The sequence below is a fragment of the Dipodomys merriami genome, unplaced genomic scaffold, assembly GCF_024711535.1.
Source record: "Dipodomys merriami isolate MVZ:Mamm:240054 unplaced genomic scaffold, mDipMer1.0.p SCAF_4, whole genome shotgun sequence".
Classification (NCBI taxonomy): domain Eukaryota; kingdom Metazoa; phylum Chordata; class Mammalia; order Rodentia; family Heteromyidae; genus Dipodomys; species Dipodomys merriami.
The window spans coordinates 41030443-41044938 of NW_027205603.1; the positions used below are offsets into that span (position 1 = coordinate 41030443).

Below are 14496 nucleotides of genomic sequence, written 5' to 3' on the forward strand. Positions count from 1 at the left end.
TTTTGAGTAGAGACTTGATAGAAAGTAACTGAAGGACAAGTTAACAGGGTGTGAAGAAGACAAGAGTCCAATGACAGTAATGAAGGAAAGGCGTTCTAAGGATGATTGGCCCAGAGCACATGCCAGTGTAATGTCCTTGTCTTGCTGGGTTTGGTACATGAATTTGTGTTTCCCTGTATCCTGTGGGATGAATTAGCAGTGCTCATTTCTAGTAAACTCAGTGTTGCTAATTACACAAGTTGCATGTAGTTATTGTGGCTTTCTTTTTTTAATCAGTTGTGCAAGCTTTACTTAACTAACCATAGGCTCTCGTTTTTTCATGTGACAAGTTGGGACAATGTATAGTCTAGAATTTAAATTTTTTCCCACCAGTTTATCAAGCTTTCTGTTTTTGCATAGCTCTTAAGGAGAGTCTGGAGGATAATTTTGAAGTAATATTTATTTTCCCACTAATGCTTGTTCATGCTTGATATGACGTGAATGATAAGATTGGGCTAATTTGTGTAGATTATGGACATGAATTAAACATAGAATGATTACAAAAGAACAAAAATTCCTTCAAGATGGCTTGTAATTTCTTTACAAGGGGAAAATCCTCTGCCTATATGAATCTCTATCTGGGCAGTTGTAACTGACAATTCATGGGCTTAAGGCAGATATAGGAAATGCAGATTAACATTGTAATACAATACGATTCGGACTCAAAAAGCCCACAACTGCGCAGCATCCCTGTCTTTGGGGGACTCACAGTCCAAAGGCAGATAACGTGTAATGTTTTGCACTAATACAAAAGACCATGAAACCAGACTTCGGGGAAATGAATGCCAAGAATATCTGTTTTCACTGAAAACTTACTAGATAAATCAGATCATTGAGAGGCCCAGCACCAAGCCAGGAAAGTGCCAGGAAGTTCTTGGCAAAACCACTGTTAGCAGTTGGGCTTAGCTCTCCTGTCCTGGCTGTTGCCCCTTAATGCCTTTCAGAGGAGACAAAGGAAAAGTGTCATTGCACTTGGGGTCAATGCTGATGCAGACCTTTGTTTCCCCCCCTTTCTATCTTGACCTCTGTGGTTGGCAGGGAAGGTTGTTTCAGTTAATGTTCTTTCTAAGTGGCATAATGATTTTCTTCCTGCTGTTGGGAAGAGTTGCTGGAGAGTATCTTCTGGTGACATCTCTAACCCATTATAACAATTTAGACACAATTAGGAGAAGATTTTGAAAAAGACTATTAAATGTCAATTTATCCTCAGAGAACATCATTTTGTGAATTGTTACTCATTTGGATTGTAGCACACTGTGTGGTTTTAAAGAGTACATTTCAACCAGGGCAGGGGTAATGTTTCTTCATTGATGAGCTTCCGTTTGTTATAGCCTCGGTGTTCCATGTGGGGTGTGTTCTGCTGATTTATCCTATTCTTATTGTTCTTGATATTTAATACTGAAGAATTGTTCTGTGGGTATTGATCGTCTCAAAACGTGGAGTATTATTTGCAGAGAATATTACAAAGACAAAATGAATTTAGCACATGTGTGTTTGAGTATTAAGGAAAAACCTCTTTGTGCTTTAGAAACTTGAGAGCAGTATTGTCATATATAGAGCAAGTAAATATTATTTTTGTGGTGTTTAATTGCATTGTAATATATTAATGTGTGTGTTACAAAGGTTTCATTATTAAACAGTACCTGCATCTGACACATACAAACATTTCATTTATATACGTTTATATGAACATATACACATATATACACACATATATGCACGTGTATGTGCATGTGTTTGAACTTGGCCTAATTATCTCACTTGACATTTTTCTTTTCTCTCACAGCTGGCTCTCTACCATTTGAGCCACATTTTCAGTTTTGTAGTTTGCTGGATAATTGAAGTTGTAGTCTCAGAGACTTTTCTGTCAAGTCTGGCTCTGAACTTCCATCCTGTGATTGTTTCATTCCATTGCTGGCAGGAGCCATTGGCACTATGTGTGTGTGTGTGTGTGTGTGTGTGTGTGTGTGTGTGTGTGTGTGTGTGTGTGTGTGTGTGTGTGTGTGTGTGTGTGTGTGTGTGCACATATATCCATATATATATGCATGCATGCATACACATATATGTATATATATACTTATATAGTTAGATATAATTTACCTTCATTTTAAATATATGTATAATTAAATTAACATAATAAAGTTGGTTACATTATTTTGCTTTTTTTTGTTGTAACTGTTGGTTGTGGGTCTTGAACTCTGGGCCTGGGCACTGTCCCTCAGCTTTTCAGCTCAAGGCTAGTGCTCCGCCACTTGAGCCACAGCACCACTTCTGGTTTTCTAATTGTTAATTGGAGATAAGAGTCTCACAGACTTTCTTGCTTGAGCTGGCTTTGAACCGAGATTCTCAGATCTCAGCCTCCTGATTAGCTAGGATTACAGGCGTGAGCCACTGGCACCTGACAGTTAAATTATTTTGAAGAATTCAGTGGCTATAGAGCTTTCGTGAACTTAATTATGTTGATGCAATATTATATATCACATTTTAATCATTGACTTCCTCTTTGACTTTTCAGCTGACTTTCACAGTAGTGGGCACATTGTTGTTAATGGATGGAAGATACATAACACAGCAAAAAATAAATGGTTTGTTTGCATGGCAAAGACACCTGAAGAAAAGCACGAATGGTTGGAAGCCATTTTGAAAGAAAGAGAGCGTCGAAAAGGTGGGTGTATGCACTGGGAACCATTCATTCTTTCTAGAATTTTAAGTTGGCTTGAGAACAGATAATAGAAATAAATTAGGAAAAATGGTTTGATGATTGGTGCTCACCTTTATTTACTGTGTCAGATGAGCTACAAACTAGTTTATACTTTAACAGTCACATTCAAATTGTTATAGGAAAATCTTGAGTTGTTTAATGTAATTATACTACAGCTCATGATGTCTTTTGGTTTAATTTTACTTTACAATTTTTTCAGCTTTTCTTTTCTTTTTTTTTTTTTTACATCATTTTTCCTACCTTTCAAGTCTTTCTTTAATACTTTATCATTCTACCTTTAAAAGACAGACTTCAATACTTCTCAGACCAAATAAGCTTAGCTTCCTAATTAGGATTAGCACTTTGTGTGTGTGTGTTTTATATAGATTATATATGTATATAAGTTACATATATGTCTGTTATCTACATATATATTACATGTAAACAATAGATGTTCAGGTAAACTTTAAATATTATTAGATTGTTATTGACTATAAGGCAATGTAACCAATAAGCAACTTGTTCATATAGGAGTCTTAGTTGAGATTTGATTTTATGAAAGTTTTCAAAATGTCTTTGGTATGGCAGTATTTAGCTCACAGACTTTATATGCAAAAAAACTCTCATAATTTAACTCAGAAATAGAAATGCTTGCATTTCTTTCCCTCCCTCCCCCCCTTCCTTCCTTCCTTCCTTGTTTATTTCCTTCCTTCCTTTCTTTCCTTCTTTCTGGCCATTCTTCCCTTTTGGTAGTACTACAGTTTGCACTCTCTCACTTTCTGGGTAGATGTTCTACTACTTGAGTGACTCCCCAGCCATTTTGCCATTTTGTGATACTTATTGTTGGATGAAGTCTCATGTTTTGGCCTAGCCTGGGTTCAGATTGTTATCCTCCTGTCTCTGCTTATCAAATAGCTGGTGTTACACTACATCTAATTAATCCGGTTTATTGATTATGATGGGGGTCTTGCAAATGTTTTCCTTTGAGCTGACTGGGAACCTTGTATTATCTCTCTTTGCCTCCGTAACTGGGATTATAGGCATGTGCTATCTGGCTTGGTTTATCGATTGACTCGAGTATCAAATCAAATAACATAAAAGGTGATTGACAGTCTGTCACCTCTACCAGAATGGCTATGTTCTATCCAAGACAAAAAATGTGGAAGAAAATAAAAGGGAATTCTACAAAACTCTTAGTGGTATTTCTTCAGGCTCTATTCTGTGGATTATTCACACTTACTGATAAATTTTCATTGGTCTTATGTTGTAGAATATATGAATTTGTAGCTTGGAAGACTAACAAACAATTCAGTAATTTTTGAAACATTGTTTCTTAGTTCCACCCACTGATTGAGTATAGGAGTTCCAGGATTTCATCTTTGGCACTAACAACCTCTCACTGGTTAATCTAGTGACATTATATTAACTTCTACTTCTGTCCTGCTAGTTTCCCAACTTTATGTTTAGCCTTTCCCTCCTTGCTTCTACTTCATACTCATATGCCACCCTACTCCCTGGACTCGGCTCAGTACTTTCAGTACTGATTCCTCTCCACTTGGAAGCCTTTGCTCAATAGGTACCCTCATCTCCACTCAGTTGTTCTCATCAAACACCATCAGGCATACTGACTTTTCTTCTCCACACCTACATTACCCAGTTGCTGTGACCTGTCAATACCACCTCTTGTCTATTCCTCTCATTCTCCTCCTCACCCTGTAGCCCCTTCCTGCTTAGATGTTTGTAGTTTCATCCTAATGATCTTCCTCTTGTTAACTATCCTGCTTTCAATGTGCTTCCCACACTGCCTCTGAGCTTAGCTCCCAAAGTAATCAAACCATTTCTTCTGTAGTACCCTGCCTTTCCCTACCTGCTGAATAAAAAACAGTACCCAAGAAATGATGTCAATTGAAACTATCAGGACTCCAGCCTAACCCACCAGCACATCTGTCTTCTTGCTTACATCCAGGGCTGCCTCTGCACTGCCTGATATTACTCTTATGAACACTTCTGTCTTTCTCTAGAAATACCTTTTCATTCATGTGTGCTTTAACATGGCTGACTGTGAAAGATCTCAACATTTTCAGGTACAGATGACATATCATCTGTATTTGCTTCTTTGGTTTCATGGTTTGCCCCCAGGCTGTTCCCAGGGCTACCCTTTCCAGTTATCCAGTCTCATCTGCTGCTCTTACTTGACTAGCTAACTCATGGACCTTTGGGGCAGCATTGTGCAGTCTTCTGCCCCAGAGATCTTTCTTGATTCTCTCTTGATTACAGGATGAACTTGAAAATCAGGCCCGTCTTACCACATTGTCCACACAACCTCCAGCTTTCAGTAAATACTTATTTTATGAGCAAATCAGTGAGTATGTGATGACTCTTTTCTTTTCTAATTTCCGATAGATTTAAAATTAGGAATGGAGCAAGACACCTGGGTGATGATCTCTGAACAGGGTGAGAAACTTTATAAAATGATGTGCAAACAAGGGAATCTGATCAAAGACAGAAAAAGGAAACTGACTACGTTCCCTAAATGCTTTCTTGGAAGGTAGGCTTTGCAGTTTGTCGGTATACATTTCATTTATATTCTCTCACATGTTAACTTTTCCTTTAATTGTTTTATTTCTCTTTACAAAAAAAATTCTTTTAGTATTTTTTCTTCAAATGTCAAACTTTGAACTTGTTCCTCTTACTTTCTTTCCTGGCATCACACCTCTAACCTTGCCTTAAAAAAATTGCTGTTATTTGAAATTGCTGAAAATAGAGGGGTTACAGTTATATAAATCAAGGCTAACACACTACCACTCGAGCCACAGCTCCACTTCTGGCTTTTTGGTTGTTAATCAGAGATCAGAGTCTCATTGACTGTTTTGCCTGAGCTGGCTTTGATCTAAGCCTCCTGAGTAGCCAGGATTATATGCATGAGCCACCAGTGCCCAGCTCACCCCTTCTTTTTGATCATTATTGTGTTGATGGAATCTAGTGGACTTTTTTTCATGGGCTGACTTTCAGCCACAGTCCTCAGTGTCTGTGCCTCCTAAGTAGTTAAGATTATAATCATGAGCCACTAGCACCCAACTAAAACAGTTCTGAATACTTCTTTATGATTTACGTGTTTTGGGCTATAGTGATAAAAGATAACGGACAGAGAGCCAATGTCATAACAAAATAACTTTAGGCATTCAATCATTTATCCTGGGCTCCCAATTTTATGATATATCAGATCTAAGGATAAAACAGAGGTTGGGCCAAAGCAGGGGATGATAGGAAGGCCATTGTTCTGAGAGTGAAAGGATGGCGAGCCTGATACTGAGTGTATATAGGTAAGTCTGAAAGTCAGAGTTAACAGTGGTCCCAGTAACCAGGGAATCCTAGAGGATTGAAGACATGTACTAGAAACTCCCAATTAACTCAGAATTTAGACAGCTGAGTTCAAGATGAAAGTGTAGGGATGTAGTCTGAGAAACTTAGTCATGGAAGGATCCAGGCACCATTGTCTATAGTACAACATGGTTCCAAGGAGATCACGTCTCTGGGAGACACGAAAATACCCAGGATATATCATATCCAGTACTGTACTTGATTCATTTTTCCCCCATTTCACTAAAGACATTGTGAAATTAATAAATACAAAGATGTTCACTTTATCAATTAGGTTAAGTATATTCCATGCCTTGATTTGCTTGGGAGGATTATTACAGATTGCACCATTTTCTTTTTTGGCAGCAGATAGTCACAAAATTAAGGGCTAGGAAATATACAATAGATCACAAGTTATTTAAATACAACTGATGATAACAGGGGACTGACTGCATCCTCTGAGCTGTATGATGTTTTGCTGGAATTTCAAATTTTTGCTTTCTAATATTTTTTCACACACTTGATGAAAACCATGTGTAAAAATATCTGCAAACAAGGCAGATATTTGTTGTATGTGTCATTTGGTTTTCACAGTGTTAAATGGTATTCCCTGTCTAGTTACATCAGTACAGACCAGAGGGGAGGGTTTCCGCCTCTTGTTGTTCTTCTTTGGCTAGGCTCTGTGTTGGATAGTTTCTGTACGTAATTCCTAATGCTGTAATTCATAGGCGTTTCATACATTTACACTCTTTTAAGATGTAGAAATTGGATAAGGAACCTTAGCAGTTCACACAGTTAAGGGAATGCCAATAGAAATTCCATACAAATAGGCTAAAGTAGCAGTTCAATGTATAGATCTCAATCAGAATGTCTCAGTTCAAGTCCTGATGTCACCTCTGCCTAGTTTGGGGACTTGTGGGGGGTGGGGAAGGGATTTCTATTTCTTCTGGAAACACAGAGATGATTGCAGTGTGTACCTGCAGTACCAATCAGGACGTCCTTTTAACTAGCAGTGAGGATATACAATATAAACATAGACTACATTTGCCTTTCATCCTCAACTTTGAAAAATAGAGGCCATGAAATTCCTGGCTGAAGGGCAGCATTGGCTCTCTTCTCCAGAGCAGGTGGTCACACAGCTGCCCAAGGCAACAGCTTAAGTCCCAGTGCTGTGCTCTGTCACAGTTCCCAAAGTGATAGCTTTTATACAAAGAAAAGAACACATCCTGCTTGGCATAGAACTTGCGTGCATCAACAGGACAGGGTCTCCTGTAATAACTCCATGGGTTTTAACTGCCAAGGTTCTCAAAAGGAGATGCCCACTGGGCAAGAGTCTCTTTAAGTGATGTCTTCCCATCAGGATTTTATAGGCATGTAATATAGGGGTCATAGGCATGTGATATTATGGGTCATTTTTACTTTAACAATACTGACAGCCTACTTTCTTCATGTGATCAAGTATTTTGGGAGTAACAAAGCTAGAGATTTGTCCCAGGTCAATGTGTACTTTTTTCAAGTGAAGGGTTTTGCCAACCCTTTATACTTAAACACAATCTCAGATGATTATCATGCTCATTAAGGATTTGTCTGATGCATAGGATAGACCTGACCTACAAAATGTCAGCTGTGGCTTTCCCATAATAGCATTATATAACTGCATCCTAGTTCATATTGAATCTGAGTGGATTATCATCATCCTTAGATATGTTGTTGGATTCTACCTGTTCCTTGAGTAAGTCCCACAATAAATCCACTTGTCTGCTTCCTTTTTACTTCTTGTTCAAGTTGGGGAAAACAAGTCCTATCATTTATAGCTGTATTTAAACTTCTTATTTTCCTAATTCAAATTTGTCATCCTCATAAGTTTGATGACAAAATGGAAAAATCATGCTTTAGTTACATATCAGCCATCTCAACCCCCGTGTCAATCACGAACATTTAATGAGAGCTAATTGGTATGTCAGGTCTGTGCTGAGTTCCAGACATCTGGTTTCATCTTTTGATGGTACTGCGCCATATTACATTACCAATGAAAACATGAAGGTGTCAGAGAGGTCATGAAGCCAATGGAAGGAAAAACAAGATTGGGCTCTGGGTTGTCTTACTGCAAAGAATATCATCATAACACCATACTTCACTATCTCATATCCTTACATTTTTATTTTTTTATTCTCTTTTCATTCTTTCTGATATTCTTGGTCTTTCTTTTGGACAATTCTTATTTTAAAAAGTTAGAAGAAGGCCTTTTCCATTTTTTCATGCGTTTATGTATATTTCTTAGCCTAGATGATCGAATTTTAGAGTTTTGCATCACTTGGTTATTTGACATTAGATTTTTATGTTGCTTTTGGTTTTGAAATAAATGGAAAAGTAACTTCCTGATACTCTTCATAGTGTTGATTCTTCTTGCCTCTAGGCAAAAACAACAAGGAAAACAAAAACAAAAATAAGAAGAGAGAAAGAAAGAAAGCCAGTCTGCAACAAATTTGTTACTTAATGTAAAATTTTGAATGTTAGATTGTTTAATGTATGTACATTTAAAAAATGTATAATAGTATGTTTATTTGTAAGTGGTCTCTGAGCTAAGTATTTTCCTCATAAAATCACATGATTATTGGCCTTGTTATAGGTAGTAGTCTCATAATTAAAACTACTCTAACATGAAAGCTCACTACTGAACACATTCTATGAAGCCATCATAACCCTCATCCCAAAACCAGGCAGGGACTCATCAAAGAAAGAGAACTATAGACCCATTTCTTTGATGAACATCGATGCAAAACTTCTCAACAAAATTTTGGCCAATCGACTTCAACAATTCATCTAAAAAATCATACACCACGATCAAACAGGATTCATTTCAGGGATGCAAAGCTGGTTCAATATACGCAAATCAATTAATATTATTCATCACATCAACAGGAGCAAAAATAAGAACCACATGGTTATCTCAATAGATGCAGAAAAAGCATTCGACAAGATCCAACACCCCTTTATGATGAAGGCTTTGGAATAATTAGGAATCCATGGAACATTCCTCAATACAATAAAGGCTGTATATGACAAACCTACAGCCAGCATTATACTCAATGGTGAAAAATTAAAGCCATTTCCTCTTAACTCAGGAAAAAGACAAGGATGTCCACTCTCTCCACTTCTCTTCAATCTAGTATTAGAATGCCTAGCTACAGCAATAAGACAAGATGCAGACATAAAGGGGATCCAAATAGGGAAAGAAGAAATAAAACTCTCCCTCTTTGCAGATGACATGATCTTGTATTTAAAGAATCCCATAGACTCCACTCCCAAATTACTCAAGCTGATTCAAAACTTTGGCAAAGTAGCAGGTTATAAATTTAACCCCCCAAAATCAATGGCTTTTCTGTATGCCTACAATGAGAAAAGTGTGGCTGAAATTAGGAAAGCAACTCCATTTGTAATAGCCCCACAAAAAATAAAATACCTAGGAATTAACTTAACTAAAGAAGTGAAGGACCTCTATGATGAAAACTTTAAAATCTTGAAAAAGGAAATCAACACAGAACTAAAAAAATGGCGAAGCCTCCCATGCTCCTGGATTGGAAAGATTAACATCGTGAAAATGGCAATACTTCCCAAGGCTATCTACAAATTCAACGCAATACCTATCAAAATTCCAACTTCATTCTTCAAGGAAATAGAAGAGGCAATCCAAAAATTCATATGGAACAATAAAAGACCCCTAATAGCAAAAACGCTCCTCAACGGAAAGAACACTGCTGGAGGAATATCAATACCAAATTTCAAACTCTATTATAAAGCCATAGTAATCAAAACAGCTTGGTATTGGCATAAGAACAGACCTCAGGACCAATGGAATAGAATTGAAAACCCAGAAATGAACCTACAGACCTATAGCCCTCTAATCTTTGATAAGGGAGCTAAAACAATAGAATGGAAGAAAGACAGCCTCTTCAGTAAATGGTGCTGGCAAAATTGGTTAACTACATGTAGAAAACTAAAGCTAGATCCTTATATATCACCCTGCACCAGAATCAACTCCAAATGGATCAAAGACCTTGAAGCAGACACTCTGAAAACATTACAGGATGGAATAGGAGAAACCCTAGGTCTCCTTGGCTCAGGCCGAAACTTTCTGAATAGAGACCTGGAAACACAACAAATCAAAGAAAGGTTAGACAAATGGGATTGCATAAAGTTGCAGAGCTTCTGCAGGGCAAATGACATAGCTAGCAAGATCAATAGAAAGCCCACGGATTGGGAGAAGATCTTTACTAGCCATACAATGGACAAGGGTCTCATATCTAAAATATACTTGGAACTCAAAAAATTAAACCCCCCAACAACAAATCCTCAAAGAAACAACTGCCCAATAAATAAGTGGGCGAAAGACTTAAAGAGAAACTTCTCTGAAGAAGAAAGAAGGATGGCCAATAGACACATGAAGAAATGTTCAACATCCCTAGCCATAAAAGAAATGCAAATCAAAACAACATTGAGATATCACCTCACCCCAGTTAGAACGGCAAAAATCAAGAACTCTAACAACAACAGATGCTGGAGGGGATGTGGACAGAAAGGAACCTTACTTCATTGTTGGTGGGAATGTAAACTTGTTCAACCACTTTGGAAAACAGTATGGAGGTTCCTCAAAAGACTTCACATAGAACTCCCCTATGACCCAGCCATCCCACTTTTGGGCATTTACCCAAATGTTTACAAACAAGACCACACTAAAGCTACCAGCACAACTATGTTTATTGCAGCATTATTTACCATAGCTAAGATATGGAACCAACCCAGATGCCCCTCAGTAGATGAATGGATCAAGAAAATGTGGTATATATACATAATGGAATTCTATGCCTCCATCAGAAAGAATGACATTGCCCCATTTGTTAGGAAATGGAAAAACTTGGAAAAAATTATATTAAGTGAAGTAAGCCAGGCCCAAAGAAACATAGGTCCCATGGTTTCCCTTATTTGTAATATCTAGTATATGTATGAGTCAAGCGGAAAAGGTCAGATAATGTGATGTCAGGAAAATGAACCCTTAGATATGTATTTTAATGTTTTTTTCTTTCATGCATGTGTTTCTAAGGCATTTATAAGATTATCTCTTTGTTGCTTTGTATGTCCCTACCCCACAGTATAACCCCTGCTTTCACTATATTTGATGTCAGTATAACTTGTGGAGGAGATAGGGAAAAACCAGTTGTTTAAGGATACAGGTGGACCTATTGCAACAATGGGAAGTAGAAGTTGTCATGTCCAAAACGAGGTTTACAACGTAGGTGCGGGGTGGGGGGGGATAGAGGGGGGAAGGAGAAGGATTGGGATTGGGGGGAGGGGGGAGGCTGGGAAGGGATGTGAAGGGTAAACAAAGGAGGAGGCTGCAATGCTTGGTAAGAAATGTACGCATTATTCTGCCCATGTAATTGTAACTCCTCTGTACAGTATGTTCACAAATAAAATAAAATTAAATTTAAAAAATCTACTCTAACATTTTCACTTTGGATTTATGAGAAGTCTCAGCAAGTTGAATTGATTAGTTAAGTGTCATTTAGGAGAGTGTCAATATACAGGTGTGTATGGACTTCAGAACAGAGTTTAGCTCCTTTGATTTGGGCCTTACATATGTGAAAAAATATCTTCTGGAATGCATTACAAAGATCTTTTTTTTGTATTTTGAGGCTCCTTTTGTAGTTGCTTCATGACTACATAGTACATATAGAATTTCTGGGAAAAATTAATTATCTTTTTCATTGGCTTTATGTCACAGTGAATTTGTGTCATGGCTGTTGGAAATTGGAGAGATTCATAGGCCCGAAGAAGGTGTTCACTTGGGACAAGCATTATTAGAAAATGGAATCATCCACCATGGTAATTATTTAAGTAATTTATTTAATATCAAAATTCACAACTTTCCATATCTTACTTTCAATGACCAATGATTTGTTTATAATTATCCATATTATAGGACTCTTTTCAATCTTTTTTGTATCTAATATACATAGAATAGTGTTTGGGAGATCAGAGGCTTAAAGTAAAGTTGTCCAACTTAAAATGAGCAGCTGCAGCAACAGCAGGCGTTAAGATACAGGTAAAGTGTTTTGGGACTGTGGAGGAGAGATAGGTCTCTCTAACTTGAAGGCAATGCCATCAGTTCTGGGCATGCCAGAATGAACAGAAAGCTGACAGAGCAGGGGCTACAATGGTATTCTGTTAGGAGATGATAGCACACAGGCAAACCTTGGGAATGTCCGTGATAGCCTCTTCAGGGACTATGGTGGACTCTTGTGTGGCTCTATGATACACACGGGAATCAGTGTTCTAGGAAGAGCCTGTGATGGGAAATGTGGCCTAACCCTTGATCATAGTATATCTGATCTGCTACACTGAGGTCTGTGACTTACTACCAGCCAATCAAACCTATACCTAGAGGCATGGTCAGAAAGTTGTTCCAGGCTGGGCCCCATACTTAATGCCTGTAATCTCAGCTACTTACTGAATGACTATGTGAATAATTTTACTTTGAGTGTACATATAATGTTTATAAACTGTGTTGGATTTATATTGATTTATTAGCACCATTCAAGCACCACAGAGATGCTTTTAGCATTGTTTATGATAGAAAGCATCATCTAAAATGTTAAAGTAGAGCAATAAATGATATTGAGCTAAAAGGCTTTCTTTTCTTCTGTACCTCTTTCTTTCCCTTAACTGCAAGCTCAAAGATATATTTTAAAACAAAAATGGATTTTATTTTCATTAAAATTTTAATTGACAAATAATTATATATATTTATAAGGATCACTTTGATAATGCGATAAGTATATAATAATCAAATCAGTGTCATTGATAATTCCATTAAAAACTTTATTGTTTCTTTGTAGTACATTGAAGCTTAAATATGGTTCAAGTAGCATAGTTACTGCCAAGCAAGCAAAGCAAACAAATAAGATGAGCAAGAACAAGGTCCTGAGTATTAGCCCTATTATGTTAACCAGCTTCATGAACCTGTGTTTTATTTCATGATGAATGAGAGATCAGAAAGGGACCAGTGTTCAAGAGAGAGTGAGAGAAAGAGAGAGAGAGAGGAAAAAAACCACATCTCTCACAGTGTTTTAGTTTCCTCCTTCAAAATTTAAACAAAGCAATTATAAGAATTTTGTGAATGAGAAACTTTCAGTCCAAATTAGTTTATCCTTCAAATTTCAAATCCAAGGATTCTTCAGATTACTTCAATTATGAAAATTGAAAACATTTTTGAACGGTGACATTTGCACTTTGATTCTTTTCTTAGAAATGTAGCACTGAATTATTTTCTTTTAAGATTTTTCCATTTGTTATCATTTGGTTGTATTGTAAATCCAAGATTTTACTGTTATCAGAATCTGATCAGTTGTAATATCATATTTGATATGCAGAATTTTACTCCAGCAAGATTTTAAAAAGCCTTACTAGTCAGGTGCCAGTGGCTCACTCTTGTAACCCTAATTTTTCAAGAGCCTGAGATCTGAGGATCACTGTTCAAAGCTGTCCTGGGAAGGGAAGTTTGTGAGACTCTTAGCTCCAGGTAACCACCAAAAAATTGGAAGTGAACCTGTGGCTCAAGTGATAGAGCACCAGCTTTGAGCAAACAAGCTAAACAGTGCCCAGGCCCTGAATTTGAGCTCTACCCTTCCCAAATGGAGGGTCAGAGACCATATTATGCAACTTCACAGTGAGAGAATAATTCTATTAGAATAAAGAATTAGGAGCCAAATGTGTTAGTTTCCAAATATGTACTTCCAGCTGCATTCTAGTGAAAATAGAATTCCTAAAATAAAGTTGAATAAACCATCTGTTTGAAATAGCTCAATCAAGCAACAACAACAAAAAAGAGTTCCTGGTAGAGGCAACTCACTAATGGAATTTCTTGGGTGAAGAAGGCAAGCTTTCTTCATGACATGCTATTAATGTTAAAGTAGGGCAAGTGGGCTGTTAACAGCATCAATGCTCACATAAGAAGCCAGAGTTCTCATTCCTTGTATTCTGTAGTGTGCTGAAGTTGACTTGTATAAGCTCCAGAGAGCTACTAATTAAAATAAAAACTTTTTTCCAGCTGCTTGGTGATAAAGCACAATTAGCATTAACACTGAAATGACATAACCATATGCATAAGCTAATACAGTGGTGACATTTCCTAATAATTTCGCTGCATTTCACTATTCCCTGTGTTGTTGAAGTTATTTCAGTTACCTCTGGTTGGTGGAAATAGCGTCATGGTATGTCCTTGCACCATTATCTCCATGGCCAATAAGTTCAAGTTGGTAGTTTGAAATTGGCTGGAGAGGAAGTACTTACATCACAGAAATTAGCCAATGCAACAAGTCAGAGTCCCTTCTCTCTCA

General features: G+C 37.3%; 1 protein-coding gene across 1 annotated transcript in view; it reads left to right on the forward strand.

Moving 5' to 3' along the window:
* Positions 1–14496, forward strand: part of Prex2 (phosphatidylinositol-3,4,5-trisphosphate dependent Rac exchange factor 2) — a 255380-nt gene that overhangs the window by 103519 nt on the left and 137365 nt on the right. The window contains exons 9-11 of the mRNA XM_069990875.1: positions 2555–2704; positions 5144–5288; positions 11883–11983. Of these exons, the coding sequence (XP_069846976.1) occupies positions 2555–2704; positions 5144–5288; positions 11883–11983 (396 nt within the window). The remainder of the gene's footprint in view (positions 1–2554; positions 2705–5143; positions 5289–11882; positions 11984–14496) is intronic.